The sequence below is a fragment of the Sodiomyces alcalophilus genome, assembly GCF_042370955.1.
Source record: "Sodiomyces alcalophilus JCM 7366 unplaced genomic scaffold ACRALscaffold_2, whole genome shotgun sequence".
In the NCBI taxonomy this organism is placed as follows: Eukaryota; Fungi; Ascomycota; class Sordariomycetes; order Glomerellales; family Plectosphaerellaceae; genus Sodiomyces; species Sodiomyces alcalophilus.
The window spans coordinates 16,883-36,494 of NW_027263533.1; the positions used below are offsets into that span (position 1 = coordinate 16,883).

Genomic DNA, 19,612 nt, shown 5'->3' on the forward strand with positions numbered 1-19,612 from the left:
AGTAACACGACACTGCTCTATTGCGTTTATTACTAAACCAGGTCATCGAGTTTGCACTTTGGTAAGGACATAAGGCCGAGAAGAGGTCTCTAACCAAAAGTGTAACGTTTCCACTGAGAATGGTTCACATGCACGAGGTCTAGAATTTAGGAGCGGTCAACGGAAGTAATCGAAGACGTAACATATTGATATTCATATCGAGAATGTATTCTCAACTTGGAATATCTCACAACTCAACGCTATCCAATAATCGAATTCTATTCTCTGAACGCTATATCGAGGTTCGTATGCCAAAGCGGCATGTCACTAATTCGCTTGCAGGACAAGCATACGAGCTTGGACGTTTGCGCCTCTTCTATAGTCCTCCATGTCGGCGCTCACCAAGGTGGCTTTGCCCGCGTCGACGAGTTCCCGAACCCGAGTCTCATAGCCGCCGCTCTCCCAGATATAACCAAGAATAGTGGCAACGAGGAATCCTCCTTTCTTCAGCACCCTGATAAACTCGTCGAGGGCCTCTGGGCCGACATGGCCTTGCGTCATGGTACCCACACACATAATGATATCGTAGGATCCGTTTTCGCGAGCAAGAGGCTGCGAGAGGTCGACGGTCTCTAGCGCTCGATAGGCGCCGGTAGCTCTAGCGACATCGAGCATGCCGGTGCTCAAATCGACGCCGTCGATCTTCTTTGCGCCCACTTTAGCGAGCTCAATGCCGACGAGGCCGGTACCGCAACCGGCGTCGAGGATTTCAACGTCATCGCTCAGCCGGTTGACGCCGAGCGTCTTCAGAACATAGGCACTTGCAATGGCCGGGGCGACATAGTTCTGCTCTTCTTCGGCGAGCTCCTTGTCGTAGGTAGTTGCCCAGTCGTCGTAGATGGCTTTCAACTCGGCCACGCTCGAAGCACCGTAGGTTCGGCTGATTTGGGACATGGTGGATTGGTATATTGTTGAGTAATCTTTTCCTTTTTTTTTTTTTTTTTTTTTTTGTTGTTGTTGGTTTCTGTTTTGTTTTAATGCCTTTCAATTCACGGTCAGAAATCCACTTGTCCTGTTTGATCAGTTCATGGGATCACCTTGGAGACTCAGGATATCGAATGCACAGTTGAATGTGGCTGCGAAAGTCACTGAAGGAGTGAGGGTTGAGCTTGGGCTTAATCGTACACAAGAAAGGGTCAGTTCAGTGTCGAAGTTCAGGAGCAGGTCAGTCGTATTTATACACGGTTAGGACAGGAGCGTTGGGTTACCATTATTACGTAGGGTCGCTGACTGAGAGGTCTTCCTCAACTTACATTGAGAACCAGAGTTACGTCCTGGTGGTGTAGTCTTGGAGATCTCGAGATCCAAGATCTCATTCTCCGAAACGCCCCGCCTAACCGTCATCTCGCCAGTCCCGTCTGCGAGATTCCGGCGTGGATATCCGAACGTGCATTAGCGTTGGCCTGATAGACGTCGTTATGCATGTGGTTGTCCAGGATATTGAGGCTGGCACTGTACGTTCCTGCAGAATGGTGACATTATTGGTGAGATGCGCCCATGTGTTAGGGAAACTCCACCCTTGGCATCCCACCAGCTAAGACGCCAACTTTGATGGCGGGGCATTCGCATCTCCCGTACCCCGCGACACATAAGGACGAAGCCTTGCTTGCGATGTAAAAAGAAACACTAATGGATATTAAAGCAATATATCACCCACTCAGCTTCTCGTCCCCGCCGCGCCTCTCCCCCACCCCGTCCAGCAATGTCACGAAAGTGATATCCTTTATTAAGGCTTACGCTACGTCGTTGCCCTACCCGCGGAAGAGGCAGCTTGGCAGACCCATCGTTCAACGAGGGGTTGACCGGCGGCGGGCCCCTACTATCCTGTTTTTACTCCAGTCAGCTGTCGGCTATGGCGGGCCTTTGAATTGACCCATCCAGCGGGCAATGATCGCCACGGAGTATACCCTCTTGGGGAAGAGGAGAGCGTTTATGCGATGCTTGCCTGCGACACATTCGCATACGGAGTACACGTACGTGATGTCTAAAGCGTTACTAACTATCAGTATACAACGTACATATCCTTCCTGATAATGCATGTGTGTCCGGATGCAAGCAGCTCGAAAAAACAGGATTTTGGACCAATCCCTTTTACCCTGACCTATGAATTCGCGTATTCAATTGTATGTCGTCCCTTGCTGCGAAATCTATTATCTGGATGCTCGGAAACAGATTCGAGTCCAGATTCAAGCCAGCGTGTCCTTACGGCGGGTAGAATCCCGTATCTGCGTGGAGGAGTCCATGCTTGTTGGGATTATCGATCTGTCGCTATCTCTAAAGTATTCTTAGACTAATTACGGAACTCAGTACACAGTAGAGTGGCAGAAGCTATGCGTTACAATGTGCTCTCTTTTTAGCCGCTATCTACATGTAATTTCTTGTAAGCCGATCCCGAGCACATGTAGTAGTCGTACCGTAATCTTCAGGAATGGACACGGCAGCTGACTGTAGGGTAGGTATGCAACAGCAGGGTATAAGGGGAAGAGATTGAGTGCTTAAGCTTGACTATGTCGAACCAATGCAGGCGGCATATCAGCCACGGCATACCTCCAACTATAATTGTCTCGACGCAGGATCTATTCTAGGATTCTGTCTGGGAAGAGACTTGGGACCATCAATATCCTCGGTGAAACCGCAACCTCGGGATCTGTCTGGTTGCAGGCAAGACGGGTTGCGAAGAAAGAATCAAAGAATGAGGCACGGAAAGAAGAAGAAATACGTCATGGTGCACATTTGTTCGTTGAAATAGACAATATACACATCGGGTGCTCTCCGGGTCCCTGCAGATTATCCTCGTCACCGGTGATCTGCACGACACCACCATCCGAACCCTTCGTCTCAGCCAAGTCGGATCCTAGACAATGTGGCACATATTCTATATACACGGCCTTATAGTGCACACTGTATGGTAATCCAGGGTCTCTAGACTCTAGCACGTGAAGACATCGGGGCCAGGGATCTGGTAGTTGGTGACGGGCGGCCACCAGATGCTGATTGTGACACCGGGGTCGGAGCCCTGCGAGCATGGTTAGCCACATTGCATGTTCCATATTTCATTTTCCATGTTATGATATTGAGGCATGCTGCATGGATGTTGAGGCTGGACGGAAGGAGAGTTCTTACCTTGTACGCTCCGGGGAAGCTGACAGTCGAGGGGGTCTTGGTGCCCGTGCCGCCGACGACGTTAATCTGGGCGCATTCCATCTGTGTCGCCATCGTGTTAGCCAATTACCCATGCTTTTATGTGGCTCGGGAGTGTTGTCATCACATACGTAGAACTGGGCGCCGGGGTAGCTGCCAGCCGCGTGCAGGGCAAGCATCTCCGCACGGAGGAGGTATTGGCCGGGCTCAATGCACTCGGGGATGCGAATGGCATGGCGGCCTTGACCGTTGATGATCCGCTCGGTTCCCCAAATGCCGTCCGAGCCGAAACCGTCTTCCTGAATCTTAAACCAACCGTCACCGACACCCGAGTCGGTCACGGCATTGTCAACCTTCTTCAGGTAGGCCATGGTGGGACCCTTGTGGCTGCTGTCCATAATGTCGTTCGGGGCCGAGCCAGTGGTCGAGAGCATATAGCGCCAGATGGCGTGCACCGTGTCACCGGCCTGCACGGTGATGATCTTGTCGGTAGGGGTGGTAGGGTTGGGAGGACCGTTGCAGGCCATCGAGTTGGAAGTGACATCCTCAATGGGGCCGTTGTACGAGGGAACCCGAACGCCGTGACCAGTGCCGGCATTGGTGCCGCCGACCTCGAGGGAGGTGAAAATGGTGTGGGCGCTGGCCATGCCGGCCGCGAACAGGGGAAGGAGAAGCTTCATCGCAACGGTAGAGCTAAGACGACAAGAGTCTTGGTCGAGGAAACAAGCTTAGATCTGCGGTGCAAAGAATGTCTTGGACTCTTGGTAGGACATGATCGACGGGAAAGGGGTTCAAGGCAGGTAATTTATATAGTCTAGGCAAACAGCCGACAACCCAACTTTTCTTCGTCTCTGTTTTGCATTTGGTCATCGGCGACCAGTCGGGGAACGAAGCTCCGTGGCCATAGACCAGAATAAGCGCGCTGCCCCCAGTGCCTGGAATATCACGATCCGTGGTGTTCGAATCGGTTTGCGGATAATGCTGCTCCGAGGAAGGGTGATCATCTTGCGGTATAAATGCCGCCTCGCAGCCCACTGCCTTGCTTCTGAAACCCGGAACCAGGCAACCGCACCTTGATTTCTGACATTAGTAGAGCCCGTGATGCGGAGTAATATTGAAGCATTCATTTACCTGTAGTACTTCAATTTCCCTGTTCTCGACGGGAAGCTTCGTGTAATTAAGGGGTCGGACGTGAATGGCCAACTTTCCATGCATCCGTTCGTAAAGGGGAATTCGCCACTACTCTGATTCCTAAATCGCGCATACGAATGGTCGAGATATAGAAAACGACAACACTCGTGCGGGTTGTTTGGCGGCAGGGCGGCAGGAAATGCGACGGAAAGTCTTGATTATTAGCGCGCCGTCTACGGCTTTGGATGCGATACAACATGCTTTGAACGCCGTCTTGATGATATGGTGGGCAGAATGCACAGCCTAATGTATGCAAAACCAACGTACGCAACAGATTTCAAAGGCGCGCCAGTGTCACCGCACCCTCTTAGACAACCACTCGCTCGTCCATCACGCGCCGCTCGCTCTCCAGCACAAGCGGTCCTCCCCCCGGCCCACTCGAGTCTAAGCTCAGCGTCACCCGCTCGCGGTCCGCCACAACCCTCACCGTCTCTCCAAGGTTGCGGTAATCTAACTCAATTGGGCCATGAGACCCGGAAGATCCCTGCTCGTCCAACTTGGCTTCTCGGATTTCAACGCTTGGGTACGGGAGCCAACCCTCGCGCAGTGGGGCCATCATAAGGGGAATGTCGATAGATGCGTCTTCCGCGGGAACCACGATGCGACCTCGTTTTCGGCCGCCGAGAAGCCAAGTATCAGCCGGCGCAGTGACATCATAGCTGAATTCCTGCTGACTCGGTGTACTCTCTTGTGCCGCCGCCTCTGTGTTCCATTTGCGCGTCCATTGGAGCTTGAGGTTGGCTGACAGGAGCTGATTGATTTCCACCACCGGCATGGCGGATGCCGCCACGTTAGGCAGAGGTGACAGGAGAGGCTGCTGGAGGCGGATGTCGACGGTGCAGTGTACAGGAACGGACGGGACGTCCACTGGGATAAGGATAGAAGGGGTTTCTTCCACGTCTGCGGCTGGAGGGAGAGCAAGGGTCGGATTATTCCCATGCCAGTCCTGAACAAGGGAAGCGAGTGCCGCTGCGGCGTCTCGTTCGCTGCCAGGAACGTTTCCCAATCCGGAAAAGGAAGCCGCGAGATGGTTTCCCACGAGGGCAGCGGTGGAGAATTCGCCGAGGAGGGCAGCTCGCTCCAAATCATACGCCGTCAGCCTCGCAGGCAGATTCTTCCGTACGTAGGAGGCCAGCACATTCGTGAACGACGCTAGGTCTATCGAGTTGGTGGAGAGAGCGGCCTGGTTGAGCGACCTTTCCGTAGCCGCAACGATTTCGTCCAGCACGACGCTGTAGTGCAACTTGAGAAACAGCGTCTTGGGCGTTTTTGAATCGATCATGACATCGGGCTTCCGGACAATCTTATAAAGTAGGGTGGCCGGCTGCTTAGGGAACACCGTGATTGTCTTGCTGGGCGGGGAGCCAAAGTGAGGCTGGAACACCTCGGATTCTCGGAGCTCGCTCTTGAACAAGAGAAGCGGGCTGGGTGACGCTGTCGAGACGCTGAAGCGCGAGAAAACAGCGCCGTGTTTAAATATGTCTTGGACGTTGACGCCCAGTGCGAGACTGATTGGGATTGACGGGGCTACCCAGAAGGAATAAGTGCCGTCGTCAGTCGTGTATGTTACCTCCACGCGGGCGTAAATAGTTGCAACATCCTGTTCGGTGGAGTAGGGGAACCGCAATTGCAGAGTGGTATCGGCAGACAGCGAGCCAAAGCGAAACAGACCAGCCTCTGGGGGCTGCGCAAACTCGAAAGATGGGCCGATGAACTGGGCGTCTGTCGTGAGGAGCCTGAGACCACCGGTATTGGGCCTCACCCGGATATCACAAGATGTGACCGTATTCCAGCCAGTGTGGAGCTTCAGATCAAGTGTGTTGCTACGATCCAGCTGAATGTGTTTCGTTGCAGTCAGCTCGCAATCCAGACACCCAGCTGGCCGGTATATTGTGACGTGAGAGCGGGGGAAAAGGTCATTCGTCGTTCCAGGATCGGAGTCAATATCACGTTCGTAGTGCATGTGGATGTTGTTCGAGATCAAGCTAAGCCGGTCGACTTCATAACGGCCAGCCACACACGTCTGTGATGTACAGTCATGTCAGCCAAGCTTTCTATCAATATATCGGTGATCAACTGACTAACCTTGCTGTGCAGCCGGATCGTGTTCCCCCCCGGTCGAAGGACGGGCGTGGTGGGGCATTCCAGCCATAATTCCTTGGGGTTGTCGGCCGCCATGCTCACAAGACGCATCCGACATTGTTCTATCTCCAGATCATCCGGAAGTAGGCTCTGCATCGATACAGCAAGCGTGAAACCGTCACGCCGGCGATCATACTCCGGATCCCCTTCCAGTCGTACGTCACTAAAGAACTGTCCCAGAGGGATGGGCACTTCATGGGAGAAGGTCTTGGTCACGTCAACGAGCTTTTCGAGGACGCCTCGGACAGCATTGCTCGGGTTTGGGAATCGGTGTTCTTGGTGGCTTGTGGGACCGAGCCCTCGAGATTTCTTTCGCGATACCCGGTCTTTGTGAGCCGCTGCCGCCTTGAGCAGCAGCTTCAGTGCCACCCGGACGTAGTCTTCCCTTCGTTGCAGTTCCTGAAGACAGCGGGAGTACATGACCAGCATGGGAAGCTCCAGCGAGCTCCAGCCGCTCTCCCCGAAGAAAGGCGTTGTTCGGTGGAAATACGAAGCGGCCGAGCTGTAGTCGCCGAGATGATACTTGAGGATAGCGAGCTCGGTCAGGCTAGCCTGCACGGCATGGTGGTGATCCGCAACGGTATAGTGCCTGATTGCTTTGTCTGTTAGTGTCTCAAAGAGACGATAGAAATCGTCCTTGTTGTCGAGCGCGATGCGCAGGAACTTGCTCTCCAACCCCGCCAGGGACGGTTCCCCGGCCTGAGGTTCGGTGGTCGCCTCATCGTCGTCGAGGCTGATATCCTGCATCTCCTCGAGGTTAGGCTCCCCCACGTCGGGCACCGAACTCCAACCATTTCCCCACCCTCTCTTCTTTCCACACTCCTCAAGAATACTTCGCGATAGGGCATAGAGTTCGGCGCGTCTAGCAGCGAGTTCTTCTAGTCCGGACTTGAGAAACTGGCCCCGCGGGGCAGCGGCACTGCCCTCCGGCACGGTCCCGCTAGCGCCGGCACCGGGCCCAGGAAAGACGCCAGGACTCGCGGGGGGCCGCGAGCTCGACCGTATATGGAGCGAAGAGCTTCGAGCGGGATGCATCATCGTCTTTGGCTCGGGAATTGACGACTTGGGTTCGTGTATCTTTGGCGACATGAGTGACGAAGGAGGAATGGGAAGAGACTGCGTCGAAGTTTGTGCGAGAATTTGTTGGGCAACGGAGAAAGCGAACGAGGAGACTAGGTTATCGACGACCTGGGACGTGGTTGGGTCTAAGGAACGCGTCGATTGCGTTTCGCTGTCTCCTCCCAGTGATGAGACGAGGTCGGCTCGCAAGACCTGGGAGATGGCCGGAATAAACTGCAGAGTCCGGCGACAAACCTCTGCTAGCATAGACAGTACTTCGGCATCTTCCAATGACTTTGATGCGGGCACTTGTTGCGCGCCACCGCCGAGGACAGTCTCCTCATGCTCCTTGAGTCTGGTGATGAGTTCAGCCTTGGAGGACCGGCTGTTTCCGAGCCGGAGTAGAAGCGCAATCTGCCGGGCGAAGATGTAGCATCGAAAGTCGAAAACGGACACATTGTTCGCAACGATCATATCCCTGTAAGGCTTCCTCGTGGAGCTGATGAGAAACTCGTTGCCGGAATCGGAAGATGTGTCGTCCCTGCTCTGAAGATCCACTGCCTCTTCATCCTCGATGGCCCCAGCGCCAGTGGTAGAGAGGGCACGATCTAGCTTTCTTTTCAGTTCCTCGGTATGAGAGAGGAGAGAACCTCCGTGTCTCTCCGGATCACCTGAAGTGACCTGTTCCTGAATGACCGAGTCGAGGCCGACACTCAGCTCATCGTAGCCAACCAGGGCGTCATCAACTAACCCGACACTCTCAAACCCACGGGCTAGACCTTCTTTAAGGATGAAGAAGGTGCAGAAATTCCAGCCAGGGAGGCGACGTTGCGCATCTTTCTCCCGGATATCTTCCTCGTACTGGGTGACCCTCATATCAAAGGAGGCGAGGATCAGACTCTTGAACTTGGCGATGAGCTCTTCCCAGGCATGTTCCGCGTCCTTCTCCGACTCGGAGTAGCCGGTAGGGGTGGCCGGTACTACGCGTGGTAGGATATTGTAAGGGACGTCGTTGATACCGATCCTAATTTGGGCAACGCGGTCCACGGGGCCTTTGCCGGCGACATTGAAGTCGGCGCGCATCTTCTCCAGCAGCGTGCTGGACCCGGTTCGCCATCGAGAGCTCGAGGTCTTTTCTCCCGACGCACCATCTGTATTCTTGCCGTTCAGCCTCGGCTGGCTGGCGGCTGCGGTATTGGGGACGACGACGTGGACAATAAGCCATTCAAAGGCATCGTGGTTGTCCTGAGTGTTGACTTTGCGCGTGCTCTGCGACGGCGGCGTGTGTTCTTTAATCCATTCGCGTATTTCGGCCCGGGTGGTCGACTTGTAGGTGTCGTTGTCATCGCATCGTACGAGGAGTACTTTGAGGTACGGTGTGCGTCGGAGGCCGGGAATCTGATGCCGCCGCTCTCTGCCACCCGAGTGTTGCGAAGCGGTCCCAGCTTGCGTGTCGACATGGTCGGACGAGGCGCTCTTGGTTCCGCCAATCTGGTGTGTCTGAAAACCATCGTCTGGTAGGCCTGCACTATGGGAGCGTCTCAGGACGCCGGGCGAGGCGACGGAACCCGCCGCATTCGAGGAGGCGTTCACTAGTTCGGCATAGAGGACGTCGATGGATCGGAGAGGTCCGGCATGGGATTGCCAGTGAAGGTTTCGAAGGGGTAGGCGAGGCAAGAGACCCGGACCTAGGAGCTTATACACGTCATGGGGATCGAAGTACTCGACTAGAGAGAGCGCGGTGAGGCAGGTCAGTCAGGTTCGAGAGGTTCGAGGATGACGACAAGGACAGAACAGAACAACGTGCCAGTGACTTTAGAGGTCGAGAAAGGTTGCTCCATTATGTGCAGCGTATCATCCTGATCTTATCTGTCGGTGAGGCGTCGAACAGGAGAGAATACACGTTCAAAAGTTCACGGTTCGTAGCTTGAAGGTTGAAGGTGGACGCCGCGTAGGAATAGTGGAGATCCAGGATTATCGGGGTCCTGCAGTCACATGCAGTTGTGGGCAGCTGGTCTCTCAATTCCCAGGGCGGTGAAGACATCCAGTTAGGTGATTGGCTCCCAGTCTAGCGTCATTTTGGCGGGGTCCGGCAGAATTCTTTGAGGGGCAAGCTCTCGGGGAAAGAAAGCCTTCGACGTCAACGACGGGGATGATGCGTTATATATCAGCTATGTATATGAATTTCGGCCACCTAGGAGAACGAACTCTACCGTAGCGCAACTCCTCGCCACCAAGTCTCACCTCTCCCAATTGATCTCAAGGTCACTGTCGTTCCAGCTCTTCGTTTGTCATCCGTCTTTCCGGCTGGCGAATATGTCGACTCTACAAGCGGTCAAGTACTCCCGCGGGAGTCTCCAGGTCCTTGACCAACTACGTCTTCCCCATGAATTCCACTACGACGAGGTGGCCACCAGCGAGGAGGCGTTCGACTGTATTAGATCCATGCGAGTACGAGGGGCACCTGCCATTGCCATTGTCGCCAGCCTGGCGCACGCCGTCGAGCTGCATAATGGAAGTTGCCAGGCTTCATCCGCATCCGATGTTCTCTCCTACATACACTCGCGGCTCGATTATTTGAAGGAGAGCAGGCCAACAGCGGTCGACCTAACCAATGCCATAAACCGACTCAAGGCTCGAACCAATGCTGTCGCCGCCGACGGGAAAGGCCCCGAGGAAATCATCAGGACATACATCGAAGAAGCCGAGCAAATTTTGGACGAGGATCTGCAGACTAATCTGTCTATTGGCGCCTATGGAGCTGACTGGTTGAGAGACACCGTACTTGCGTCTCCAGAAAAAAAGATTTCCGTGTTGACTCACTGCAACACCGGGTCGCTGGCCACATCTGGCCACGGCACCGCCCTGGGCATCATCCGGACACTACAGGCTCGAGACCTCCTTAGCCATGCCTATTGCACCGAAACCCGTCCATACAATCAAGGAAGCCGCCTCACAGCCTTTGAGTTGGTTCATGAGGGCATTCCCGCCACCTTGATCACGGACTCCATGGCAGCAGCGCTGTTTGCGCTCCAAAAGGACAAGATGAATATCGCCGCCGTGATTGTAGGAGCGGACCGCGTTGTCCGAAACGGCGATACGGCCAATAAAATCGGGACCTACCAACTCGCCGTGCTCGCAAAACACCATGGCATCAAGTTTATCGTGGCAGCCCCGACGACAAGCATCGATCTGGAGACCGAGACAGGGGAAGGCATCAAGATCGAAGAAAGAAAGAAGGAGGAGTTGACGCAAATATCGGGCGCCATCGTCCGCCCGGACGGTAGTGTGGACGCAACTGAGACCGTGCGGGTGGCAACGGCCGACCAGAAGATCGGGGTCTGGAATCCGGCGTTCGACGTGACGCCCCACGACCTGATCGACGCCGTGGTGACGGAGAAGGGGACAGTAGTCAAGAATGTAGATGGCCAGTTCGACTTCAGCGGGCTCTTGCCAGAAAGGTGGCAGCAAGTGGTTGCGAGATAACCAACCCTCGTTGGCGGGGACAGAAAGAACCAAATCCATAATTAGTTGTACAGCGCATGCAGGATGAGCTTTTGGTAGCCCTCCACGGCTGTCTCGAGGTCGGCCACCGTGAGATTCTCGTTGTCGCCATGTGCCACAAGAATGCTCCCTGGACCGTAAAGATAACGGGTATGATTGCCCTTGAGGTTGGGAATATCAGTGCCATAGTTCATTACAGCCACTTCGAAACCTATGTGGAACAAAGGGAGGTTAGTCATGTGCCCCTTCTAGAGAAATATGGAGCAAGGTTTTGAACCGCTTGGGCGGTGGGAGGAACACTACCGTCCACGTCACAGTTGGTTTCAACAACGCCGTAATCGTGCGAGCAAGTCAACTCAAAAGCCTCGTCATCGACCTCGTCGAGTATATCAAGGATCCTATTCCAGACGATTTTGCTGCCCTCATCCTGTGGTCCAATAGCCACGCGGATAGCAAGTTTGGCGAACGCAGTCTCGGCGATGACGTTCGCGGCAACACCGCCATCGAGGATGCCGACATTGACGGTGGTGTTGCCGAAGACATCGTGACTGCCGAGATCAGTGTTGAGGATCTTTGCCAGGGCGACGATCATGAGTCCGTTGGCCGATTTGCCAAGCCAAGGGTATCCCGAGTGGCCCGCTACACCCTTTGCCGTCAATCCGCAGAAGAGGCCGCCCTTGTGGCCGCACGCCAGCTTGTTCTCAGTGGGCTCTCCAAAGATGACGGCATCAAACTGGGGACGCGGGTCCATGGCATCCAAAAAGTCGGAAAAGGTCCGCATACCATCGCCGCTGTCTTCCTCGCCAACCACGAAGAGAAGCATCACGTCGTCCTGGGCGACATCCCCAGATGCAAGAAGATTCTCCAGGGCTTGGATCTGAGCAGCTACGCTCGCCTTTGCGTCGACGCTACCACGGCCCTTGATCCTCGTCTCCCCGGTAACGGGCCCATGTCCAATGCCGTACGGAATGTGCGGCGGGACAACATCAATGTGAGAGTTCAGGACGATACCGGCGGAGGGATATTTGCTGTCGCCCTTCCATGCCGCTACATTGAATCGGTCTTCGTCAGCAGGGGTATCGTCCCGCCGCTCGACGGGTTGGAGCCAGACGGTGTAGTCACGCTGCGTCAGGTATTCCTGGAGGAAGAGGGCAACCCTGCCCTCCTTGTTAGAGACGGATGGGATCTCCACGAGGGAGCGGTGCAGGTCGAGAAGGTCATCCCGCCAAGAGGGTCCGTCCAGGGATACTGGCGAGCTTGAGGAAACTCCGATTGGCTGCTGGTCGCTTAACGAGGCTTCTACGAGCGGCCAGAAGGCAGCAGTTTTGAGGATGGAAGCTAGCGAAGGTTTCATGTTTGTGGTTAACGAAGCGCAATTAAGAACTGATTGATATGGGCGGCCTGGGATGGTGATGGCGTCGACGAGGGCCGAAGTACTGAGGAGAGGATGTCATGTAGCTCGCGTGTAGCTCCATTTAAATTTACCAAGCTGTGGGTCAGCGTTAGCTTTGTCATCTCCGCGGTATACACGCGGTATACGCCATGGCAATGCTGAGTACAACGTATACAACGTTAGCGCCACACTGTCATTGCATGTGTATAATATGCACTGGAATGACAAGAGACAAGACAAACAATCGTGATAATACAAACGTTTCAAAATACATTACATCTATTATTATCTCACTAAGACGACTCAATCCGAAACTACATACGAAGTAAGCGGACAATTCTGAAATACAGCCACACTTGGACATAAGGCGAGAGCAAAGTGGATTAGTAATACCGTACACGTGAGGGCGAATGGGCGAATCAGACGGCAATAGGAGATTATCGACGCCACACTCTCCTGTTGGATCACCGAACCCCTATGTACCTGTCAAATACACAGAAGACACTACGAAGTACAACGAGGCCTCCTTATTATTCAAAGTCGACCCACAATAGCTGGAAATAGTGTGCAGTACTGGGCGGCGCGATTGCTCAGGGAAAAGACGAAGCCTCCCAAGGAAGTTTTCATATCAAACAGTCGGCTTCGCTCCACGCCGCCAACGAAAGTCGTTGAATCGGACTCACGCTCCTTTTCTGTCGCTAAACCGCTCGAACCCGTTCAATATCATTTACCGCGACCCGTATGTTCACTTGGATTGTTCGCTGATCCACCCGGGAGCCAACCGCAAGCCCAATCCACGGGCCATCCACCTCGTTCTTATCACCACTTCTGGATTCCAATTCTTGCGCCGACAACAGTCCGGTTTGTGAAAACAACACTGGCTGTGGCTGGAGAAGCACTTGATGCCGTGGAGGAATGCAGTCGGCAAGGGGGAAGGCCGAGTTGCATGATCGCAAGGCCAAGGTTCGCTCTCTCCTCATCTCGCCCTCTTGCTCTTCCAGCGTCCCTCTTCCTCATCGGAATACACTATCGCTAACGCTTTTCTTCTGCCCAGCTCGCCAACTCATATCAGCAACTTCTCGAGTATGTCTTTCCTCCGATCTCTCCTATGGATCCACCCTGTTCTGGGAGCCCGACCGCCAACCCAATACTGACCGTCCTATGCACAGCGAGTTTTCCAATAAAGATCTCAAATCTGTCGGCAATTACACCCTCGGCCGTCTAGTCGGCAAGGGCTCCTTTGGCAAAGTCTACCTTGGGAGCCACAAGCTCATTAATAATTCCAAAGTCCGTTTTACCCCAAAACCGAGTGGCCCTGCTGGGTGCCCGCCCGCCAGCGACGTAACCTACGCTGACACTTGTCGCACAGGTCGTACTCAAATCTGCCAACAAAGGCGACTCCAACCTCGCTCGTGAAATACATCACCACCGTCAATTCATCCACCCGCACATCGCCCGTTTATACGAAGTCATCGTAACTGAAAACCACGTCTGGCTGGTCTTGGAGTACTGCGCAGGTGGGTGGCCGCATCCCTACCTCCTCAAAACCAAGGGGAGGCCCGTCAGCTTACGCGAATAATCAGGAGACGAACTCTATAATTATCTACTCAACCATGGGCCCCTCCCCGTCGATAAGGTGCAAAAGGTCTTCACCCAGCTGGTGGGGGGAGTGTCGTACGTACATCAGAAAAACTGTGTGCATCGCGATCTGAAGCTCGAGAATATCCTCTTCGATAAGCACGAGAATGTGAAGCTGGTCGATTTTGGTTTCACCCGTGAGTACGAGGGCAAGTCGAACAATCTGCAGACCTTTTGCGGCACAATTTGCTACTCGGCACCCGAGATGCTCAAGGGAGAAAAGTATGCGGGGGAAAAGGTCGACATCTGGAGTTTAGGCATCATCCTCTATGCCCTGTTGTGCGGCGAACTTCCTTTCGACGACGATGACGACGGCGTGACCCGGAGCAAGATCCTGTCCGAAGAGCCGAACTATCCCGACCACCTACCTCCCGACGCCGTGTCTCTGATCCGGTCCCTCCTCTCGAAACGACCGCTTCTCCGGCCATCATTTCCCGATATCCTTGCGCACCCGTTTCTCTCGGAGCATGCAGCCGCGCAACAGGCGATATTGCAACGTCAGAATCCTGCGCCATTTTCCACTCACCTAGAAAAAGAGACACTGTATCGCATGAAGGGGGCAGGGGTCAATATCGACGCCGTCATCGAAAGCGTCCTCGCTCAGCGCTGCGACGCTCTAGCCGGATGGTGGTCCCTGTTGATCGAGAAGGAGGAAAGGAAAGTGCGCCGGCGGGAACAGAAGCGACGAGAGAGAGACGCCGATAGCAAGAGTCTTCGCCGGTTGTCTGCGGCGTCAAGCCGGCTCGAGAGGATGTCGGTTTTGCTTGCCGAGATGGACGAAGACGGACGAGTAGCGAGGCACATGCACACGCCCCGAACGCGCGGTAGGTCCGAGCGACGCAGTGCGCACTACGCCGACTTTGAGCTCCCTGGCCTCCCGGAGCACGGCAAAGAAAGCGGCAATACGAGCCCGGTTGTACCACCTCCGCCCGTAGACAAAGATTCCATCCGATCAGTCAGCACATCCCGACACCGCCGTCCGATCCCGCCGCCAAAAGAGAGTGTGGTGCGCAGCGCGCGGTCCAGGGGGTCTACTCTTCACCTCGTGACAACATCAGACGTATTCTCGTCTGGCGGGACGTCTACTGAGCAAGACGGTGGGCAGCAGAAAGTGCGGAAGAAACCCTCCCAAGCGATCGTGGCCACGTGGAAGAATTGGACACATTGGTTCTTTGAGAACACTCGGAGGGCCAAGAATGCCAATAGGAAAGGCAGTCATTCGACCCCGAACCTTCACGACAAGAACGGGAACGGTCCCGGCGGGAAGCATAGCAAAGAGCCGAGTCCACGGCCACAGACGAGCAAATATCCCACAACCGACATGTCGGGGGCTCCGAAGACCAAGGCTTCGTTGCCGCGAGGCGTAGTGGCTAATGGCCACATGGCCAAGGCCAAGTCACCGTCGCCCCAGCCCCAAAACGGCTACAACAGCTCGGGCGCCTATGGATCGAGCAACACTAGAGTCGTGCAGGGGAGCGCACCTCCGAGGATCGTCACTAATACAAGTTATAAGCGGCAGTCCCTCTCGCCCTCTCCGCTAACGCCTCGGTCTACCATCCGGCGCTCATCGGCCGGCCTGCGAGGTCGGAAATCCACCTCATCGTCTGTTTCTTCCATCCGCTCAATGCCCCATCACCATCACACTCACTCGAAAGCCTCGTCGACAAGTTCCAACGGATCCGTGTCGGCCTCCAAGACGCCACTCCAGCGCGGCCACTCACCACACCACTCGGTCAAGGTGCTTCCCGCACCTCCTCTGGCGCCGACCTTCCCTTCTAACATACGCCTCGTCAGGGGTGGCGGGATACCCGCCCCGATTTCTGTGTTCAATGAGGGCATGCCGTCCTCGCCCCATCCACAGGCCCCAGGATCCCCCAATCCTTTTGCCACGGGAGGTGTCCTTTTTGCCAAACGCAAGCGGAATATCTTCAAGGGTCCCATGCAGTCGGGCGGGCACGGAACGAGGAACATGGGATCAGGCACACACTCGCGCTCGGCGAGTTCCTCGGGACTGGGCCGTCGGTCGGGCGAGATCACCATCCAGGAAGAGGAGGAGGATGAGGAGGGTGCTGCAGCGACTGACGAATACATCGAAGAAGTCGACAATTTCACACCCACAATCGCCGGGCCTGGCGAGCGAGTCGAGGAGCGACTCGTGGAAGAGGACGAAGAAGGTCGCCGCCCCAGTGTCGAGCATCCCGGTAGCAACCGCGAGGAATGCCCTTCTCCACTGCCGTCGCCTGTAGGGCCCCCTCAGCATTTGGCATTGGAGGCGAAGACATCAGGCTGAGAGGGCATTGATCTTTATTTTTATTTTCTTTATTGTCTTTCTTGGAGTACGACGTTCCGATACCAACACGAAGCGAGTCACTTATAGACGCTTGGCTAGAGCCTAGCACATTTGACACAGTAAACACTGTTGGATATGTAAGGGCCTGCGTAGACCTATGGGTGTTGCCCTACTAATGTACTTGCTATGAATATATGCTATTCTTCTCTGGTCCCGTTGCTGCAAAATTCAAGACCACGACTACTCGACCAGAAGAAACACCAGAAATCCATGGTAGGATATGGGGAGCAGTCCACGTTCACCTGGCGTAAGGGCCCAGGAGGGCTGGGGCACTTGGGTATCATGGTGAAAATGTATTTGGCAACAAGCTGAATAGGGGTATCTTGGTAAACCGTCCTTCCTCGTCACAAAGCATCTAATGCCCGGCGCAATTTCTCGCTAGTAGCTGCATCGAGTTTCCTGTCTACCCAAATGGGCTCCTTGCCCTTCCAAAACGCATCGGTCGTGGACCGACTTTTCACATCCCAAGTTCCCCTCGCCTCGTCCGAGGCGACCAAGACCCTCCTTGCGGCTTCCAGCTTACCTACCGTATCCGTGCTCACACATAGGGCGGCATCGAACGGCTTCAAAGTTGTGTCTCCCATCGTGGCTAGGGCCGCGAGACCGAGATAGGCATGGTAGATATCAGGAGGCCCGCCAGGGTACTTGGAGAATCCACCGATGGGGTGTTGGGTTTTGGAAAAGAGAAAGTTCCGCGCCGGTTGGGCGGCGAGGAGGTTGACATTAGAGAGCATCTGCCGAGAAGTTAGCAAAAGGGCGAGGTTTGATATTGGCGACCAGAAGCCAAGACGTACGGAAAGAGTTCCCCCAACCCACCAACAGTAGCAGGTATCGGCAACCTTGTTGCAGCGGCCGTTGAAGCCAACAAACTGGGTGTTTTCTTCGAGCGACAAATCCTCCAGCGATTGAGGCAGGGCGAAATTGACCGAATCGTCGTCATCATCGGATTCAACCTCATCCCCCTCCTGAGACGTTTCGAGGAACGCGAATTGCCGATCAACGAGAAATTTGATCAGAGCATCCCGATGGGGAATTCCGCGATCGAGGACATCGTTATTCTGGTGTTTGGCGTCCTTTGCGAAAGGCCGGCCAAGCATGTAGAGCGCCCCGACGGCGCAATAAGCATACCCCGCTGACGCCACCCAGTTAGTTCAGTTTCTGCGGGAGAATAGCAGATTAGAGCCTTACCGTGCGCCTCATGCTGGGAACTCTCAGCAACCCCTCCGTCAAAGGTCTGACCCCGACGTATATGCTCCACGAGACCGTCGACGTCGATGTCTGCGACCCAAGCTCTCTCCCCTTCGTGTGCATCACCGCGAAGACACCACCTAATTACGGTTGCCAAGTAGCAATACCGCATGTCTCGACCCCCCGCAATCGACCCATCGTCCAGTACAACCTCCCCAAAGCTTCCATCCGGTCGTTGCAGCCTCCTCAACCAGCGCAGGGTCCCACGACGATTCACGCCCTCCAGCGCATGCCGGCCATCTCCCTCGGCAGCCAGGGCAAGTAAAAGCAGTGCAAAATACGTGGCCGCCAGGTTCGCAGTGCCGGTCTGCTGCGTGGGGTCTTGCCGCGCCTCTGCTCTGCGACCGGCGCAACCGGACAGCTCGACTGGCGGAACATGTGTTGGCGAACCGCAGAAGCCACCGCCAGGATGCTGGAGACTGAGTACCCAAGTGCGGATTTTGGAACGGTCTTCGCGCGTGGGGATTTGCGGCTCTCCCGTAGAAGCGGGCGGCGACAGGAGGTCAACGGCCGCGACGATAAAGAAGGCCAGGGCCATCCGAGTGCTGTCGTGGCTGGTGTACTGGGTTGGGAGGAGGGTCCGAAGACAGCGCTGCCAGTAACGCAGATGGCGCTGCTTGTCAAGCAGCTGATTAGAGGAGGCTTCCTCCATTGCAGCAGAGCAGAGGGTGAGGTCGCTGCTAAGGGATCAGGTTAATATATCTCTCGAGTCTTAAGGAACCTCGAGGATGTACAGTACGTATTATTATGGAGTACTCATTATTATGAGGCAGCAGCGGCGCATGGTGGGGCAGAGGGAGCTTGAATCCCAGCTTACCTACAGCTCGAGCCACACCATTTCGTTGATAAGGATATGTAATTGGACTATAAAAGGTGGCTTGACTGATCTCCTAGGCTAGCACAGCCACAAGTCTGCTGGTACCCATCCCATCTCGAGATATTCCTGCTCAGCTACGACTTTGAATAGAGCCGCCTCGTGCCGCGCGACCTCTCTTTGATCTTTCCATGATACCGCCCAACGCAGCCTTGACACACAAACGGCAGAAGGGCATGGTGGGCTTTCTCTTTCTGTACCAAAACAGCAGCCTCTAGATTCCCCCACGACCAGCAATCATCATGGCGCTCATCTCCGCTACAACAATCATCACCTCCCTCGCCTTTTTCCACCTCACATTGGCATTCTTCTTCCTCACTAGCCCGATCACAATTGCTGACCAGGCGCTTGTGTGGATTTTGGGCCAGGCGATGGGAATGGTAAGTGCACCATCTAGTCCACCCATAATGCGGCCGCATGCCTGCCTAGGCAGCTGGCTGACCATTCTCCCGGGTTAGCCCACTACGCGCTCATTCGACGCCAAATCTCCAAGCCTCGCGTTCCTCTCCGTTGTCCTCGCCTTTATTGGCTTCAGCGACTTGGTTTCCCTGAGCATGCCCGAGGAAGTCTCCCTCCTCTATCACTGGGGAACGCAAGGTACGTCTCCCGTCTGTGCTTGCACGATCCTGAGCCGACCCGTCTCGTCAGGAGAGCTTACACTAACACCTGCCTGTCACCAGCACCTTTCCGACTCTTCTTCTCCCTCTGTCTTGTCCTTTACACGGTCTTCTTCGGCCCCTCCTCGCCCCTCTACCGCGCCGACGGCTCGAACTACTTCGCCCACCCATCCGCCCAGGTGCCGAACGCGGGATATGGAACCTCCGGTTGGGGTGGTGACGGGCTCAAAAACAGTGTCATCTTCACTTTTGCCTTTATCGAAATGGTCAGCTGGTTCTGGGTCTGGGTAACGCTCAGGGAGGAGAGGCAAGAGGTGGTAAAACGGAATTTGAAGGGCAGAAGGGGCAGTCATGGGCGTATCAACTAGGCTGGGTGCTTCCAAAGACGGTGGGGGGTTGGATGGACATTGAGCTTT

At 55.0% G+C, this 19,612-nt stretch overlaps 9 protein-coding genes across 9 annotated transcripts; 4 read left to right on the forward strand and 5 right to left on the reverse strand.

Annotated features, from left to right (window-relative positions):
- Window positions 1-238: 238 nt before the first annotated feature.
- On the reverse strand, window positions 239-1,147 carry ACRALDRAFT_1060630 (uncharacterized protein). The gene has a single exon (XM_071016267.1). The coding sequence runs from the start codon at window positions 931-933 to the stop codon at window positions 307-309; it is 627 nt and encodes a 208-aa protein (XP_070876235.1). The 5' UTR covers window positions 934-1,147; the 3' UTR covers window positions 239-306.
- On the forward strand, window positions 1,067-2,139 carry ACRALDRAFT_2016415 (uncharacterized protein; the record flags this gene model as incomplete). Its single annotated transcript, XM_071019845.1, has 10 exons — window positions 1,067-1,135; window positions 1,180-1,203; window positions 1,275-1,305; window positions 1,334-1,426; window positions 1,485-1,538; window positions 1,574-1,652; window positions 1,701-1,743; window positions 1,818-1,836; window positions 1,921-2,016; window positions 2,096-2,139. The coding sequence occupies 10 exons, from the start codon at window positions 1,067-1,069 to the stop codon at window positions 2,137-2,139; spliced, it is 552 nt and encodes a 183-aa protein (XP_070876236.1).
- A 598-nt stretch (window positions 2,140-2,737) lies between these two features.
- On the reverse strand, window positions 2,738-3,967 carry ACRALDRAFT_1047352 (glycoside hydrolase family 61 protein). The gene is made up of 3 exons (XM_071015500.1): window positions 3,312-3,967; window positions 3,163-3,243; window positions 2,738-3,055 (listed from the first exon to the last, which is right to left on the reverse strand). Exons 1-3 carry the CDS (start codon window positions 3,858-3,860, stop codon window positions 2,969-2,971), a joined length of 717 nt encoding a protein of 238 aa, XP_070876237.1. The 5' UTR covers window positions 3,861-3,967; the 3' UTR covers window positions 2,738-2,968.
- Window positions 3,968-4,351: 384 nt separating this feature from the next.
- ACRALDRAFT_1039564 (uncharacterized protein) lies at window positions 4,352-9,434 on the reverse strand. Its single transcript, XM_071015141.1, has 3 exons — window positions 9,380-9,434; window positions 6,457-9,299; window positions 4,352-6,394 (listed from the first exon to the last, which is right to left on the reverse strand). Exons 1-3 carry the CDS (start codon window positions 9,411-9,413, stop codon window positions 4,679-4,681), a joined length of 4,593 nt encoding a protein of 1,530 aa, XP_070876238.1. The 5' UTR covers window positions 9,414-9,434; the 3' UTR covers window positions 4,352-4,678.
- A 454-nt stretch (window positions 9,435-9,888) lies between these two features.
- Window positions 9,889-11,058, forward strand: ACRALDRAFT_1067866 (uncharacterized protein; the record flags this gene model as incomplete). The annotated part of the gene is made up of 1 exon (XM_071017492.1): window positions 9,889-11,058. The coding sequence occupies one exon, from the start codon at window positions 9,889-9,891 to the stop codon at window positions 11,056-11,058; it is 1,170 nt and encodes a 389-aa protein (XP_070876239.1).
- Window positions 11,059-11,099: 41 nt separating this feature from the next.
- On the reverse strand, window positions 11,100-12,430 carry ACRALDRAFT_2039699 (uncharacterized protein; the record flags this gene model as incomplete). Its single annotated transcript, XM_071020980.1, has 2 exons — window positions 11,100-11,287; window positions 11,380-12,430. The coding sequence occupies 2 exons, from the start codon at window positions 12,428-12,430 to the stop codon at window positions 11,100-11,102; spliced, it is 1,239 nt and encodes a 412-aa protein (XP_070876240.1).
- Window positions 12,431-14,585: 2,155 nt separating this feature from the next.
- Window positions 14,586-16,607, forward strand: ACRALDRAFT_1060634 (uncharacterized protein). The gene has a single exon (XM_071016268.1). The coding sequence runs from the start codon at window positions 14,658-14,660 to the stop codon at window positions 16,395-16,397; it is 1,740 nt and encodes a 579-aa protein (XP_070876241.1). The 5' UTR covers window positions 14,586-14,657; the 3' UTR covers window positions 16,398-16,607.
- A 194-nt stretch (window positions 16,608-16,801) lies between these two features.
- ACRALDRAFT_2099553 (uncharacterized protein) lies at window positions 16,802-18,357 on the reverse strand (the record flags this gene model as incomplete). Its single annotated transcript, XM_071022953.1, has 2 exons — window positions 16,802-17,589; window positions 17,646-18,357. The coding sequence occupies 2 exons, from the start codon at window positions 18,355-18,357 to the stop codon at window positions 16,802-16,804; spliced, it is 1,500 nt and encodes a 499-aa protein (XP_070876242.1).
- A 464-nt stretch (window positions 18,358-18,821) lies between these two features.
- On the forward strand, window positions 18,822-19,564 carry ACRALDRAFT_1067869 (uncharacterized protein; the record flags this gene model as incomplete). The annotated part of the gene is made up of 3 exons (XM_071017493.1): window positions 18,822-18,959; window positions 19,038-19,176; window positions 19,260-19,564. The coding sequence occupies 3 exons, from the start codon at window positions 18,822-18,824 to the stop codon at window positions 19,562-19,564; spliced, it is 582 nt and encodes a 193-aa protein (XP_070876243.1).
- Between the last annotated feature and the right edge of the window lie 48 nt (window positions 19,565-19,612).

Coding starts and splice junctions, on each gene's coding strand:
- ACRALDRAFT_1060630 (XM_071016267.1), bottom strand. CDS start 933: ATGTCCCAAATCAGCCGAACCTACGGTGCTTCGAGCGTGGCCGAGTTG.
- ACRALDRAFT_1047352 (XM_071015500.1), bottom strand. CDS start 3,860: ATGAAGCTTCTCCTTCCCCTGTTCGCGGCCGGCATGGCCAGCGCCCAC. Junction 3,244..3,311: donor ACCCCGGCGCCCAGTTCTAC/GTATGTGATGAC, acceptor ATGGCGACACAG/ATGGAATGCGCCCAGATTAA. Junction 3,056..3,162: donor GCTTCCCCGGAGCGTACAAG/GTAAGAACTCTC, acceptor CCATGCTCGCAG/GGCTCCGACCCCGGTGTCAC.
- ACRALDRAFT_1039564 (XM_071015141.1), bottom strand. CDS start 9,413: ATGGAGCAACCTTTCTCGACCTCTAAAGTCACTG. Junction 9,300..9,379: donor CTCGACCTCTAAAGTCACTG/GCACGTTGTTCT, acceptor CGCTCTCTCTAG/TCGAGTACTTCGATCCCCAT. Junction 6,395..6,456: donor CGATCCGGCTGCACAGCAAG/GTTAGTCAGTTG, acceptor TGTACATCACAG/ACGTGTGTGGCTGGCCGTTA.
- ACRALDRAFT_1060634 (XM_071016268.1), top strand. CDS start 14,658: ATGAAGGGGGCAGGGGTCAATATCGACGCCGTCATCGAAAGCGTCCTC.